A 15,995-nucleotide genomic window follows, 5' to 3' on the forward strand; every position below is an offset into this window, starting at 1 on the left:
TTCTTTGGCCAATGTTCCAGAGCCTAGGACCTTTCTGAAGTCTTAGGGAGACTACTTCCATACCTGATACTTGGTTGGAAGAAAGCACCAAAGAAAATTGCACCATAGTCATTTTCTGTCTATTTTCTGCACAGGGCCACTATCCAAACCTCTCATCAGCAGCACCAACATGGCCCCAGTGGAGAACAAGGAAAATGTCTCCCTGACGTGCCAGTCTGAAGGTCAAGATGTCACATACCAATGGTTCATAAACCAAAGTTCCCCAGCTGGTGACAGGATAGTGCTATCCCCGGATAACAGGACACTCACCATAATCAAAGTCACAAGGGAAGACCAAGGACCCTATAAGTGTGAAATCCGGAACCCAGTTAGTTTCAGTGAGAGTGAATTCACACTGAATATTATCTGTGAGTAAATTCTCTTTCTGCATGGTGCATGTTCATAACCTGGGGGTGTGTTCCCAGAGGTCAAGCCCATCCAGTCCCTGATCTTGAGTGCTAAAGATCAAATCCTTGGGCTGCCCATTGCTCTTCATTTTAGGGAGCCCAGACTGGCCCTAACATGCCTTTCCATCTGCGATGGAATAGGGCCGTCCATGGTGCTGAACAAGAGAAGGCCTTAAAACCTTCCAAGTTCAGAGACCTCAGGTCTAAACCTGAGTGGATGAGGAGCTGTGAATTTCCCAGCTCAGATGAGAGTCAGAAAGACATAATGGTCCCTGGTGATGGGTTACAGAATAGGAAAACCCCCTCCCCTCGGCCTTTATTTCAATATGGAATCATTCTCTTTGCTCCAGATGGCCCGGATACCCCCATGATTTTCCCCACAACCCTGAATTATGCTGTAGGGGCAACTATTGAGTTGAATTGCTCTGCTGAGTCTAACCCATCTGCCCAATTCACTTGGCTTAACAATGGAATTCAGATGACATCCTCATCCAAGCTCTCTATCGCTAATGTGTCTCTGAATCACACTGGCATCTATACCTGTAATGCATCTAACTCTGTCACTGGCTTGTCTAGCAGCAAAGACGTCAATATCACAGTCTCTGGTGAGTAGCTGCAGGCCCTCGGCTTCGTGTGCCTTTTGTTGGCCTTCTCTAGCATGGACAAAGCAAAGAGAAGTGACGTTCTGGCCTCCTGGGTACCATGGAACTATGTGTTGTGGTGGAAGGGGCTCTGAGCTCAGACTCAGGAAACTGGAGCTAGAATCTTGACTCTGCTTTCCATCCCCTGTGCACCCTCAGGTGTCTCTCTTGCTTTCTGAGACTTAGATTCTGCATCTGAACAATTGAACAATCTTTCACCTCCCATACCACAGAATTCTGTGTGGAGAAAGTTCTTTTTACATTTTAGGTTCAAAAAGATGTGAGCTATTGCTGTTGCTATTGGTGGTGGTAATGATGATGAGGCTGTTGTTCTGTCCCATTTGCCTTCCAGTTTCTAGAATCACAGCTGCCCTTGGACCTGTAGTTTTGCTTCAGTCCATCTCACTCAATGCTATGAAGTCACATAATGGATTCTAGTTTTGGTTACAATGTAAGCTATGAGAATGTTATTAGGGTTGGCTCTGATCCCCTCTTGCAGGGAAATGCAGACAGTGAAGAGGAAAATTAATATTATCTCTGTTGATACAGAAAAACTCAGCTCTGCATCCATGTGGTTCTTCTGTGACATGAAATAGCGCACAGGTGCATGCCTGATGTCAAACTGGGCTCTGGTCCAGATAAAGGTAGAATTGTCTCTGCGTCAGTTGGCTGACTCTGGCATCTCACCACTGTCTGTTCCCTTGTCTGTTAGCTCCCTGAGTACTGCACCCAATCTCTGTGGACAGTGGCTTCTGGCTGGATACTGTGTCTCAATCATGTGTACAAGATGGCAGACCTTTGCATTACTAGTCATACTGATGGGCAGTAGGACTTAGAAAGATCATCTGTGACTTCAGAGTTTCTTTTTCCTTCTCAGTCCTGTTAACACCTCACAAAATTCGTAGAGTTTTGGGGTTACAAAAACCACGATTTCTGTCCCAGACACTGGAAGAGGAGGTGCAATGAAGAGCAGGAGCGAGAGATAAAACAGTGGGCTGAGAACATGAGTTTGGGCAAGTCAGATGGTAGCAGTATACAGCATAGAGGGGGGAATGATCTTTTCTTGGCCTAAATCTCAACATAAGGATCACTATGGTCCACATATTAATATGGTTTTTAAGTAGAATATTCTCTTTGTGTAGTTATATTTTTATCGGTCTTGTTACATTATAATCCGGTTCAGACTGCACTGGAGAGTGTTGGAGTTGTATATTTGATGCCTGTGGCCTCAATTACCTTTTTCTTAATGTAATTTTTTTCAGTTAATCAAAGTCCAATTTCTCTGCCTCCTCCTTCTTGCCCACACTGCTAAAGAAAAAGAAAATTCCTGTGACAAATATGGAGGATAACCAAGCAAAACTAATTCTCAGATTGGCTATACCCAAAAAATCTCTACTGGTATATACCCTGAGTTCATCATCTTTGTGTAAGAAGTAATGGTCTTATTTTGCTGAGTATCTTTGGGAATCCTGGTAGGTCAGTGCTTTGATTAGAATCTGAAGACTTTCCAAGAACTTTGCCTCTGCAGCATTATAATGATTGCATGAACTATCCTTTGCTTCTACTCACTCAATTCTGCATCAGTTCATACAAATCTTCCGAGTTTTCTCTTCTTGATCGCGTCCTAGTAGATGTTCTTATCAATGACTTGGGTTAAACGAGATTATATATAAGGAGCTATGTAAATGGTCACTCTTTTTCTAATAATTATTCAGACTGAAAGCATAATTTTTGAAACTTGAGAAAGAAAAGATAGAAGGAAAAAGTGAAGAGGACAGTTACTATGTTCATGGTAAATTAGGATCCAGAAGCATCTCAGGATGGTGGCTCTGTGAATAGAATGGGATCAGATGAAAATTATTAGAATCAGGCAGGTCCTGCCCTTGGTCCAAAAAGACCAAAGCATAGGTAAGTATGGGTCCAGATGGGGAAATTACTGATCACCAAACTGAAGGAAAAACAGTTAAACTAAGTAAGGATGGTTGACTCAGAGAAGGGAAGATTGGGGGCAGACACTGTACCTGATTTTTGAATACAAGATTAGTTTACCTAAAAAGAGAGCAAGCTCCCATGGAAGAAGAGATCATTACAGAAACCCAGAATCCAAAGGTGAGGCAGCAGTTTTTCTGAAGAAGACCTGTGGAGTATGAGTGGACTAAGAAGTTAGTACTTGAGTCAGTGGAGTGATAAGGCAACAAAAAGCCCTGAAGCAATTATAGTATTTTCACTTCGAAGAATAAGGAAATAACAGTCCTTCTGGACTATCCAATGGCATGTGGAATACTGTATTTGGGTCTAGATTTTAAAAGTTTTTAAAGAACACTGATACAGAGGAGAGCAACCAGAAAAAGACAAGCAGGTTGCGGAAAGGGCTGGCGTGCATATGATCTGCGGGTCACCTGAGGGAACTTGTAATGTTGATCTTGTAGAAGAGAAGACATGGAGGACACAACAATTTGCTGGACTTTTCCAGGGAAGGGCAATTAGACATATCCCTTCTGGCCTCCAAACCAAGAACACAGAGGCAAATGGAGACAGGGCACAATGACCTTAAAGTTCCTATACAACTCTGTATTCTATGCTTCACTGCAAAACTACCTAATAATTAGACCTATTCAAAAGCAGAATGGGTTCCCTTGAGAGTTAGTAGGTTCAAGTGAGATCATATCTTTAAAACCCTTAGGACAATGCCGAACACACAGTAGGCACTTAATACTTGTTCCTTTTTTTCTCCATCCTTTCTTTCCTCCTCTTTAGAGTCTAGATGACCCAGGTAGAATGTACTAAAGATTCTATCCCATGTGTGAACTGGACTTGTTCCACCACAGTGCTAGCAACTTGGAAATCCCATGGTTATATCTCTGAGGTTTGTGTAGCTATCAAGAAGAAAAGGGATTTGTCTTTTGGACTTCTCCAGAGGAAAGAAGTAAATGCTGGGAATCTTGGATGAAAGGGGAAAATTAGGCTAACTCTCTCATGATTAGAGTGGTCCAAAAGAGGAATGGCAGAGAAAGGCTTCTCTTCAGCAGAGGCCTCCAAACAAAGACTAGATTGGGTCAGATGACATGACTCTCTCTTCCAAATCTGAGTTTCTGTGGAAGTCACTGAAAGCGAAAGTTGGGAGAGGAAGCCTGACAACAGTTGGTGTGGAAAAGATTCAGGGATTAGTGGACTAAAAGCTAACTTGAACTTGGGTTGCAGTAATAACAGCACCCGACCTGCAGCCAGGGAAGCACAGGTCCTTCTGTGCCCCAAGGGGTACAGGAACAAAGGCTTTCTACAATTCAGAGCACCTTGTATTTAATAAGAATGTGTTCAGGACCCACTCATCAAGCTGACCCTCAACCTTTCATTGAGTCTGGAACGTGATCCTTGGTTCCTCTATGCAAGATATGGCTGGAGAGACTCCAGGAGGCCTCTGGGGCTATCGTCAAAGGACCGGCCTTTGTAAAGTGAGCAGAGACCCATAGATCCAAGCTTGGCCAGACAGGAATGGACTTTTCAGGCTCAGAGCTTCATGGTGTCCATTTGCTAACGGAAGAACTAGGGAAGACCTCCTACAAATCAGTTGTTCCAAGTACTAGAGTATCCACTCCCAGGAATGTGGTGACTCAGTCATGGCTGGAGGGATGGGCCAGAGGGGGACGTCTCAGAAAGCAGCCTCAGAGCCCTGAAGGGCCCTTGTGGAAGCAGGTCAGCATTTCTCTGTATGGTTCCCAAGGGGAGAGCTAGGAGCAGACTGGGAAGTCACAGGGAAGCCAATGGCACACAGTATAAAGGAGAGCTCACATGTGGAGCTGTCCACCAGGGGAAAGAGGCCTGATGACTGATGAGGTCACAGAGAAGCGGAGCCTGGGTGACTCTTGATCAGGCCTGCCGTGGGAGCTTGGGCCAGATGCCCCCTGCCATCTCTTCTCAGAGAAGGTTCTCTGCTGCTGAGATAGTGGCAGAAGGTTGATCCCTTATGGGTCTCATCACAGCCAAGGCTACTGAGCCCTTAGGGATGCTGCAGAACATCTCCAAACAGAGAGCATCTGCTGACCTCTGTGTGACCCTAGCTGGTCAGAGGAACAAAAGCTGGACTGGAGAAGGAGCAAGGGAATAAACATTTAGAGAGTGCCTATGGTGTGCCAATCCCCCACAAACCTCTTTACCAATATCATCTCATCTGATCAGGAACAGGACATAAGGCCAAAATCTGCAGGCTCCCCATGGCAGCACAAGCTCCTCTTGCCACAAGCAAAGCTTCTCGATGTCCTAGAAATCCCCCGCAGATGCCATCTACCTGCCTCTCCCATGGGAGGTCTGTGGAAGGGAGCACTGCCCCACAATCCATATGGAGCCCAGCTTTGGGAAGGGGCTCTCTCACTTTGAAAAAAGGAGGGAGAAGGCAAAAGGGGTGAAGCACCACAGGGGCCCCCACAGTACCCCATGAAGGCACCTGAGGAAGTGGTACTCAAAGGAAAGTGGCTCTGAGCTCAGTGCTGTCCCTCCGCCAACCACTCCTGTGCCTATCAGGAGAGAACATCCTGCAGGGAGAATCTGGGATGTGCTGAAGGTGGCCCAGCTTCTGAGCTAGGTCACCTGGGTTCCAATCTCAAATCTGCTATTTTGTAGCCAACCGACCTTGTAAAAGTCACCCAGCCCCTGGGGACCTCCATTTTTCTTATCCAGGAAATAAGGGAGTGCATTAGATGCTGGGGAAGACCATTCCAGATGGAGAGCCAGGATCCTCTGATGTCTGCACCTCTGAACATTCAGGAACCTGGTCTGAGAAATGCACATAAGCCACTTTGAGCAACAAAGGAAAGAGCTCAGGGGCTGGAATAGGGAGCAGGAATGCTTCTCCTTTTGTGCCAGAGAGCCCCAGGACAGTCAGGTGGTGAATCCAGGGATCCCTCCTCACAAGGATGCTTTAAAATCCAGAAAATAAAAGCCATAGGACATCATAGGAAACAGTTCTACTTTAATAGTTATCAAAACATTTTTTTAAAAGATGCCACATTAAGAATTCCTGGAATAGAATGAAATAATTGATGAAAGAAAGGAAGAAACCTCAGTAGCCAAGGAAGGCAGTGGGCCTGGATTAAGAAAGAATTAGGGTTCAAATGCAGTCTTAATAACAATAGTCCCTATCTCCCAAGGTTCTTTAGAGGATGAAATTAGGTAATACAGCATTTCACACGGTGCTGGCCAATAACAATAATCATAATAATGAGAATAATAACATTTATATAGCACATACCACATGCCAGGCATGTAGCAGGCACTTCATCGATGCTGTTCCCTCCTCCCATTTCCAACTTAGTCATTAGATTATGCATGTCCCAAAACCTGTCTCAAAGAGGGGATTACTCAGGACCCAGCACACCCTCACCTGGGCTTCCTCCTCACCTTCTTTATTAGCATAACCAGTGAACGAGGGGGCATCAACTTACCCATGGACCACCCCTGTATGTCTATCATGCAAATGCTTGGGCTTTGGGTGGTTTGATCTGGTGAAGCCACAAGCCAATCACTCACACAGCTCTCTTTTTCTCTCTATAGAAAGAACAACCAAACCTAACCTCACGGCCAACAGAACCAACATCATAGAGAATGAAACTTTGGCCTTCACATGTGGCACAGAACAGGCGGGAGTGGACATTTTGTGGTTCTTCAGGAACAAGTCCCTGATTCTCAATGAGAGGATGAACCTGTCCATGAATAACCAGACCCTCACCATCCTGTCTGTAAAGAGGGAGGACGCTGGGTCTTATCATTGTGAAATCCGGAATCCAATCAGTTTCAGCACAAGTGACCCCATTATCCTGAGTGTGAACTGTGAGTGATTCTGAGTGTCCTCTCTCTCCAGGCCTTTCCCCAGCAGTGACTCACATCTCATCTCTTCTCTTCTCTTCTTTACACAGATGGACCAGACAACATCATGTTTGTACCAAACCCCGAGAAAGGAGAGATTAAGGTCACATTCAGTGACCCACTGACATTAGAGTGTCGTGTTGAGTCTTACCCACCTGCCCAGTATAGATGGCAAGTCAATGGTACCGTGAACCCTGACTTCTCTAACAGTATCTATGTCATCAAAAATGCAACTAGGGAAGATTCAGGAACGTATACATGTCAGGCAAAGAACAATGTGACCAACTTGTCGGTCTCTAAGAGCGTCACAGTTAATGTGGTTGGTAAGTGTTCCCTCTCTTCCCTCAGAGACAAAAGTTTGGGGGGCTGGTCAAAGACGGGGGCCAGGAGCAGGTGCTCAGGCTTATTAAGGAAGGCAGGTTTTCACAATGAATTGGCAGAGGATGTGTAAAGGAAGAATCTGATTCTAGGGAATGTGTTCAGCCTGGGAGTGAGTCAGTTCATTTACTGTGATTTTGGCCTTGGTAAATATGGAGACCAATATCTAAATTATAATAGACAATACAGATTCATTCATCATTTGATCATTTAGCTACAAACTTTCTGCAGAGCACTGTGCTCGACATAAAGGGAATTACTAGATTTATCTAAGACTCCAATACCAATTTCAGGAACCTTCAAATCTAGTAGAAGGAGCAGACCCCAAAGACAGGTTATTGATATACAATATTACATGAAATGCATACTTAGACTATGGCTACAAAGTAAAATGTTGTAGGAGAGCAAAGATGGGAAAGGTCATTTTAGCTGGGGAACTGGTCAAAAATCAAGTCATAAAAGAATTATCACTTGACTTGTGTTTTAACGTATATGGAGGAGTTCCACAAATCAAAGGGGAGAATATTCTATTTCCATGGAGAAGTATTCTAAGTCAAGGTTCAGAGGTGGGATACTACAGTGTGTGTCTGAGTGGCAAATGTAGAACAATGCAACATGAGCAGATAATACATGGAAGGAAGAATAGTAGAGAGTTTTGCTGCCATTTTGTGAAAAGTCTTGAATGCTAGACTAAGACCACCAAAGGTGACCTAGTACTTAATAGGAAGTTTCTGAAAGCTAATTAGTAGAGAACAGGTGATCTGGTTGATATGTCATTCATCAGCATTGAGTGGATTAATAATATTGACTCAAGGGTGAGAGTTTTGTTTAACGTAACCATTGTCACATCTTTAGTTCATTTGTGTGGCTTTGTCCAAATAACCTGGATGTGTAAAAATCTGGGGAATATTAAGTTTCTTTTCAGCCCCTCAATTCCAGGCAACAGCTCCCAGTTAATGGGATGAAAATAAAGGAAACAGAGCAAGATTGTAAACTGCTTTGTCATTAAGAGATCAGACAAGGGAACAGAAAGATAAAGAAGCAGTACTCCATCATAACCATTACAACAAAGGCCACAAATGACCAAAAGAAAAACTCAATGAGTCATTCTTCTGATCCATTTCAGGGGCCCAAATCTGGGCACATGGACTAATCAGGAAAGTACCAATAAGACCAAAGAATAAATGAGGGTTCTAGAATGTGTATTGGGGAAGCAGTAGTCTAGGATGCAATAGAAACGAACCCGACACTCAGTTGGGAGCAGCAAGAGGAGTCAAGAATCAGCTTTGAGTCTGAGTCCAAAACTAGGTCACAGAATCAGTGTTGAAAAAGGAATCTGTGCCGAGGGATGGGAGAAGCTAAGAGCCTAAGTTAGGCTTTAAAGGGAACAAAACCCTCTGATTGGTTCTTGAGACCTACAACTGAGTAACCAGAATAAAGAAAGGCTTTTACATCAACAGAGCCTTGCTAGCTGACAGGAGCTGTGGTCAGCAGCTGTATACTGGAACACCAATTAGAGAAAAGCCTGTGATAGTATTGCTAAGACTCAAATCTAAAGCAAGAGCTCATAAAACTCAGACAAGAAGGGCAGGGATCAGAATTCACTCCACATAAGCTTACTTTGGGCACACTGAAAGTTAGGAGGTCACCATCTTGCGCCAGTCCTTATGTCCAATTTTTTAAAAAAGTACCAACTCAAGAAATAAGGCTAGGAGATTGAACAAACAAAATACTATCCCAAAAAAAAAAGCTGTCATTGAGATAGGAATACCCAAAAAACCTCAGAGGATAAGTTACTTTAAAATATCTACAAAAATCTCATATAAAAAAAATAGAACTTGAATCCAAGATCAACTAAATTACTAGAAGAAATAATATTAATAATAGTTTTTAAGAGTTTAAAAATATTTTACAAATAACATTTACAGCATAAAGAACTTTTAGGTTTACAAAGCATCTTATAAGTACTGTGTCATTTAATTCTCAAGAGAATCCTGAGAAATCAATTTTACAAATAAGGAAACTGAGGCAAACAGAGACTAAGTAATTTGTCTTGGATCACACAGCTGGCAAATATCTGAAGCTAGTTAGAATTAGAAAGTCTTCAAATACCAAGGAGTCACAGTAATTTACATAACCCAAGAAGAGGTTAACAGAGTGGATTAGAAAGCAAAAACCAAACAATATGTACTCTATAAGGAAGACATTTTAAATATAAAGATGCACAAAGCAAAATCTATTATGAGTGAACTAAAGTCAAAGCACTGTAGTAATCATGATCTTAATGATGATCATGTAAAAATGGTTTTGAGTTTTTTAAAAATAAGCAAGGAAACTGAATTGTGTTGAAAGGTACCAAAGAGTGAATTATTGTACCCATATAATGATGAATTTGCACTAAATTGCATAATATCTAAATACTCAAAGGAAAAGCTAATGTGATCTCTGGTATAATGAATAGGCAAAAAAAAAAAGTATATATATATTCTCCGCTGTGTGGGGTACTTTTATAAGAACTGACCATCCATACATTAAGGCATTAAAAACTTTACAAACAAAGAAATAAAAGAGAAATAATAAATACATCTTATACTTATCACAATACAATAAAAATTATAGTTAATAAAGAACCTTAGAAGAAAAGATTAAAAATTATCAACTAAATTATAAACTTATTACTAGCTGTTCAAGGATATTTTGTCATTTTTCCTCTTGTCTAGAGTAAATAATCCCATTACTATAGCAAACTTAGCCTATTCTGTAGCAAATGATAATTAGTATCATCGACAATACATGGAGCATGTGAAATCAAAAGATAAAAGATACAAATTGGAAGAAAGACTAAAGGCAGAAAGACAGTAAGGAGGCTACTGAAAAAATTCAAGTGGAAAATGATGAGGGCTCGAATTCAGTCAGGGAGTGAGGAGGGAGAGAAAGCTAAGCTCAGAGGATTTAAAGCTGGGGTGAATGTTACAGGGAGATCATCTAGTCTGCATAGAGAAAGAAATTCATGTCTAGAAAAGAACAAGTATTTGGTCAAGACCCCACCATGAGCAAGTGACAGGGCCAGGATTCTAATCTAGGTCTCCAGATTCCCAACCCAGAGCTCTTTCTGTTCCAGTGTACAACCTTTCAGGGATAGGGGTGAGAGCCACTCATTTAAAGACTTTTGAGAAGAAAAGTGACATCATAAGAATAGTATTTAAGGAAGTGGACAATAATATAGAGGAAGAGTTAAAGACATGAGAGACCATGAGAGAGGTGGGTGGTGCCATAAAGAAATAAAAGGCAGAGGGCACAATGTGAGGAGGAAGTCAGGAGTTCAAAATTAGATATATAGAGTCCGACGTTTTTGCCCAAAATTCCGGTGTTTCCAAATGTTTGCCAGATATCCTGCAATGTGATCTTGCCAACAGGATTCCCAGAATCCTTGGTCCAACACACATTTAAGTTAGCAGAGTGCCAGGCAATGGGCACAAATACTGAGCATTCATGGTGGAGACCCCTCAAAGACACTCAAGGTTCTTTTTCTCTTCTCTATCCACAGAAAGTCATCCAGGAGGAAGTAATGGCTCCACGCTCTCTGGAGGGGCCATTGCTGGCATTGTGATTGGAGTTCTAGCTGGAGTTGCTCTCATTGGAGGCCTCATCTATTTCCTCTTCTTCAGAAAGACTGGAGGGTAGAATGATCCTTCCTTTGGTTCTCCTCCCTCCTAATCTGTGTTCCTGGATGGGGAAGAGAAACCAGGGTGCCTGCATCCTGTTCCCACTTCTGGACTTGATCCACCTCTATTCCAAACTCCTCCTTTTCAACACTAATTCCTTTGGGTGGCTTTCCTTTCTGGGCTTTCAGCCTCTTCTCCCATCCCTGCGAGCTTGATTGCTTCTTGGAAACAGGTGTTCACTTCCCCATTGGGACAGGGGCTAGACCTAAACCATTTTTCTCAGACTCCCAACCAAAGGAATTGAGATCCAAGAAGGCAGAGAGGTAAAAAACAGAAGGAGCTGCAGGGAGAAAGGAGATAGGTTGCTACCCACAACCTAGTGAGAAACTAAGTGAGGGAAAAAGCCACTGAGACAGATCCAGACTGCATAGATGAGCACAAGAGAGAATAATAGTCCCTAGGGGGTGAAGGAACTAATAGTGAGATGGTCCTACTTCAAGGAAAATCTCTGACAGAGGGAAAGGAAGCCTGGGGCGCTCATGAAATCTAATGGAATCCCTAGACAAGTGTCCCCCCAGAAGGGATCTAGGGATCCCATTAGACAAGTGTCCCTTCTGGGGGCTCAGTTTCTCTGATTGAGATCTCAGTCACATCATGTCTGACATTTATTTAGGGCCAACGAACATGATCGTACAGAGCACAAATCCTCAGCACCCAACAACAGTAAGTAAAGGCACTGACCAATCCATTTGGTGGCCAGTGGATTCTCCAGGGGGCCCCTGCCCTTAAAGACTTCTCCAGCCTTCACTCCTATGCCTTCCCCTCTTTGGGGACTTTTGTCTTCCCAGGGCCAGAGGTCTCCTGCTCTAATTTGCAGAAGGGACCTAGGGATATTCCCTCCCAGCCCTGAAGAGAAAGACCCTGACACTCCTCTGAGCTAGCAGAGACATTCATCTCAAGCTGGCCAAGTCAGGCCTGAAGCACAGGCACCTGTTTTCAGGAGCTAGGTCCTCACCCTTATTCCCTCCCTTTGTTGATGGCATTGTACCTGGGACGTGGGTCTCTTCCTTTGGTGGGCTTTCCTGTGGGTGTTCTGGGATCCTCCTGCCCTCCTTTTGCCTGGAAATTGCTATTGAGGAATCTATCCAGAGGGAAATCAGATGGGACTTTTATGGAGTGGGGGAAATCTGAAATGGGCTAACCAAGCCACTCTCATACAAACCTTTGGTGCTGAGGCTGCTGGTCCTGGACTGTGAACCATGAGCAAGCTGAGGTTGGTGGTTACTCTGCACTCCCTAGGTCCCTCCACAGCCTTCTCCTTCTCCCACTTTCTCTTTCCTCGGGAAGAAGGTGAGAATCCTGGGTCAGGGAAAGGTATTAGCAAGAGGGTGATGTGGACCCTCTCTGCTCACTGCTCAGGACAGAGATGCTGCTGATTTCTAATTGCTGTCCCTCTGCTTCCCTAGGTCAGACCTTCTCTGACAGCTCACCTAAAAGGGTAAGCTTTATCCTTCTTACCGAGGGATGACTCTATCGAGACACGCTGAATATAGAGAAATTAGATGATATTAATTATATAAGAGTTTATATACATGTGGCACTTTACTGTCTCATCTGGCTCCATAATATGAGCATTATCCTCATTTGGGTGATGAGGAAACCGAAACTGACCAGAAGTGGGACTAGGACTCATACTGAATCTGAATCCCTGTGCTTTATCCATCCCTCTCACTGGATCCTCTTCTTATCACTCCACCCCTCTCACTGGATCCTCTTCTTATCACTCCACATCTTTCACTGGATCCTCTTCTTATCACTCCACCCCTCTCACTGGATCCTCTTCTTATCACTCCACACCTCTCACTGGATCCTCTTCTTATCACTTCACACCTGCATTCATTCATTATGAGGGTACTTCTCTAGCTGAAGTGGGCCACAATTGTGCATTCACCTCCATCCCCAAACCACCATCTCAACCCCTTGCTCCATATAAGAGCCTTTTCATTTGTAGTTGACTATTCATGACCCCGTGGACCATAGTGCACTAGTACTGCCCCTGAGGTTTCCTTGACAAACATACCGAAGTGGTTTGCTCTTTCCTTCTCCAGTGGATTAAGACAAATAGGTTAAATGATGTGCTATTAAGTGTCTGAGGTCAGATTTCAACTCAGGCTTTCCTGACTCCAAGCCTAATGTGTGCTACCTGGTTACCTCTTGGTCCTTCGAGTACTGTACAAAAATATAGCACAGAGCTTGTTCCCTCCAGTCCAAAACAAAAATATTCAGAGGGGGAACAGGATTGAGACAAACTAGATGGTTGAGAATCATTTTTTAAAAATTCTTTTGAAAAAGGAAAAATATCTCCCTTAAAAACCAAACACTATTTAAAAATTGAGTAGGCTACCTCAGTTCCCTGTTACTGAAGGTCTTCAGGGAAAGTTTGGACAGTCACTGACTAAAGAGAGACATGGAGGGATTGCTCCATGCTCTAGGTACAAGGTAGACTAAATGAGTCCTTCCTAGCTCTAAGTCTGTGGTTTTTAAAGACCATGAGTTGGAAAGACCCTGGGGGGAGGGTGATACCTTCCTCCTCTGTGTAGTATGCACTCCATTTAACCCACTCTATGCGTTGCAGACTGAGGAAGTATCCTATGCCTCCGTGAACTTCAGTGCCCAGAAACCAGCTGCCAAGGCTCAGTACCCAACATCTACGGACACCGTTTATTCTGAAATCAAAAAGAAATGAACTGGTCCTTTTTCTCTGCACTATGGACAGATGTATTTATTGTGATCTTCCTCCAACTTCCTCAAGTCCTGAGACTCCAATCTTGTAAAGCCCAGCTCTACCACATTACCACCAAACTCAGGGAAGGAGGAGGAAAGAAGCCCTCCCCTTCACCTCCTGGAGGCTGCCCAGGTGGCCCTTCCCTTTCATTGTCAACAGATGGCAGGGACATATTCGGTGCTTTTCTGAAGCTCCACTTCCCTTCCTCCTCAAAAGTTGGCACCATGAATCTGGGAGAGGGTGACTATCAAGACATGTCTCCCCTGGTACTCTCTAGTCACACATGTGGGCCTCTACTCAAAGCCCATTCTTCAATCCTGTCACTAGTCCATCGAATTAGGATAATGTGAACTGGGGCTGTTGCCCCCCTGACCAGAAATCAGCAGAGGAAGGAGCAGCTTTGGACTCAGGACTCAGGCTCTGCAGCTTACACCATTCTCCTGACTGGGAGACTTTCCTCCCTTCCGCCTCAGTTTCTTCCTCTGTAAAATGAGGAATTTGGATTGATAATCTCTAAGGATTCTTACAGTTGTAGACTCTATGACCCTGTGTCAGCATCTAACAGAATTTCTGGAAGATGAAAGTGTGAACAGCCACCATCAGCCGGCCACAGGTTTCCATTTTCTGCGTAGACTTGGCTGTCCCTGGCCTTCCCTCCCTGCCCCCAAGCTGGAGAGGGGCGGGAGCTCTGAGACCATCTTTAGCTGGCACTTTACTACAGAACTCAGGGAGGGGAATGTTTCCAGTCCTTATGCCTCTCCCAGTTTCCTGAGCACTACCAGAAAGCTATTAGCCAGGCCCTAAGGGGATTTCCTAATGGAAAAGGCGAAAGTCCAGCCCAGCTGAGCTTTCAAAGTTATTACCATCTCTGTTCAGGGAAGCTGTCCAGAGAGATTAGAAAGGACCAAATTCTGAAATGAGTCAGCAGCCTCTTCCAGAAAAAATACAGTGGGGGCTGGGCAGGGGAAATCCAGGCTAGGCTCAGGCAGGATTGTTGGGACACTGCAAATATCTTGTCCTTTCTCTGGATCTTTTCAGGCCCAGGGAGTTAGGAAGTGGGGCTGAGGGCATTCTGTCATTTTCTTTTAACTGCTTTATCTGACCTGCCTGCTTCCAATCCACTCAATGTTCTTTCCCCTGGTCCCTGGGGCTTCCCAGGGATTTCTTCAAGGCCTCTAAACAGGGATAAAGAGAGAGTATCATCTCTAAGGGCTCATCAATCAGTTCCACTGTGCCCACAACTTCTCCTCCCAACACCCATGCACACCATCCACTGCCTCTGTCACCCCTGCAATTCTCTCTCAGGAAACAATGGCCTCTAACTAAAGGATGTTGTGTGGGTGGGTTTAGGTCCCTGGAGGATTGGGAGCTCCCCCGGGGGCTGTGTTTACACTACCACTCACATGGGCAGCACAAATAACACGCTGTTGCTGAGGTCCCTTGGGGATGGTGAAGGATGCAAGCCACTACTTGCCTTGCCCAAGCATTGGGGATCTTTCTCTGGGAGCTTCACTTATCACAAATAAATCTATAACACACAAATACACATGCACACACACACACACACACACACACACCACTTAGAATCACAGAATAATCATAGAATTGTGGGCGATCCCTAAAGTCCAATTCTAAGCAGAGAATCAAACCAGAGAGAGTAGAGAAGGATGAACTCAACTTCCTATCTAGCTTTCTACAGAGTTGCATAGGAAAATTTTCTATCCAATACTTAATTTCACCCTAAATCTGAATATACTCTCTTCATAGAGAAAATTCACATAGTTGAAACACCTCTTCCCTGACTCACCATGATCTAAAAACTCTACTCCCTCTCACCAGATCCAGCCTGTGGTATTTAATTTTACATGCCCCAAGAATGTTTCTCTCTGTGTGTCTTTCTCCCCCTCCCTTCTCCCCCCTATGTTTTTCTCTGCTGCTATTGACTGTTTGTAAAATTGATTTGCTATCTATTTATAATAAAAAAAAATTATACCATTCGAACATGAATGTGCTTCCTTGAGTCTCTGGACGTGCCTTCTTTAATGGTCGCCCTTAGAGAAAAGGGAAATAGGATAGAAATTCCTCAAGATCTCTCAGAGTAGACAAATGTTAACTTCTCATTTTATAGATATTTGTTCTCGTTTTATAGCTATTTGTTCCCATTTTATAGATATTTGTCCTATTAGCTAAAGGGCTGCCAGGTTTCATTTGCATTTCTACT

At 43.8% G+C, this 15,995-nt stretch overlaps 1 protein-coding gene across 2 annotated transcripts in view; it reads left to right on the top strand.

Moving 5' to 3' along the window:
• LOC127556359 (carcinoembryonic antigen-related cell adhesion molecule 5-like) overlaps positions 1-15,775 on the top strand; it is a 115,539-nt gene extending 99,764 nt beyond the window's left edge. For both annotated transcript variants that reach the window (XM_051989466.1, XM_051989465.1), the window contains exons 3-10: positions 135-407; positions 797-1,051; positions 6,635-6,910; positions 6,997-7,269; positions 10,872-11,004; positions 11,663-11,712; positions 12,456-12,487; positions 13,625-15,775. In XM_051989466.1, coding sequence (XP_051845426.1) covers positions 135-407; positions 797-1,051; positions 6,635-6,910; positions 6,997-7,269; positions 10,872-11,004; positions 11,663-11,712; positions 12,456-12,487; positions 13,625-13,735 — 1,403 coding nt within the window. In that variant the 3' untranslated portion in view covers positions 13,736-15,775. The remainder of the gene's footprint in view (positions 1-134; positions 408-796; positions 1,052-6,634; positions 6,911-6,996; positions 7,270-10,871; positions 11,005-11,662; positions 11,713-12,455; positions 12,488-13,624) is intronic.
• The last annotated feature ends 220 nt before the right edge of the window (positions 15,776-15,995 follow it).

The sequence above is a fragment of the Antechinus flavipes genome, chromosome 3 (assembly GCF_016432865.1).
Source record: "Antechinus flavipes isolate AdamAnt ecotype Samford, QLD, Australia chromosome 3, AdamAnt_v2, whole genome shotgun sequence".
In the NCBI taxonomy this organism is placed as follows: Eukaryota; Metazoa; Chordata; class Mammalia; order Dasyuromorphia; family Dasyuridae; genus Antechinus; species Antechinus flavipes.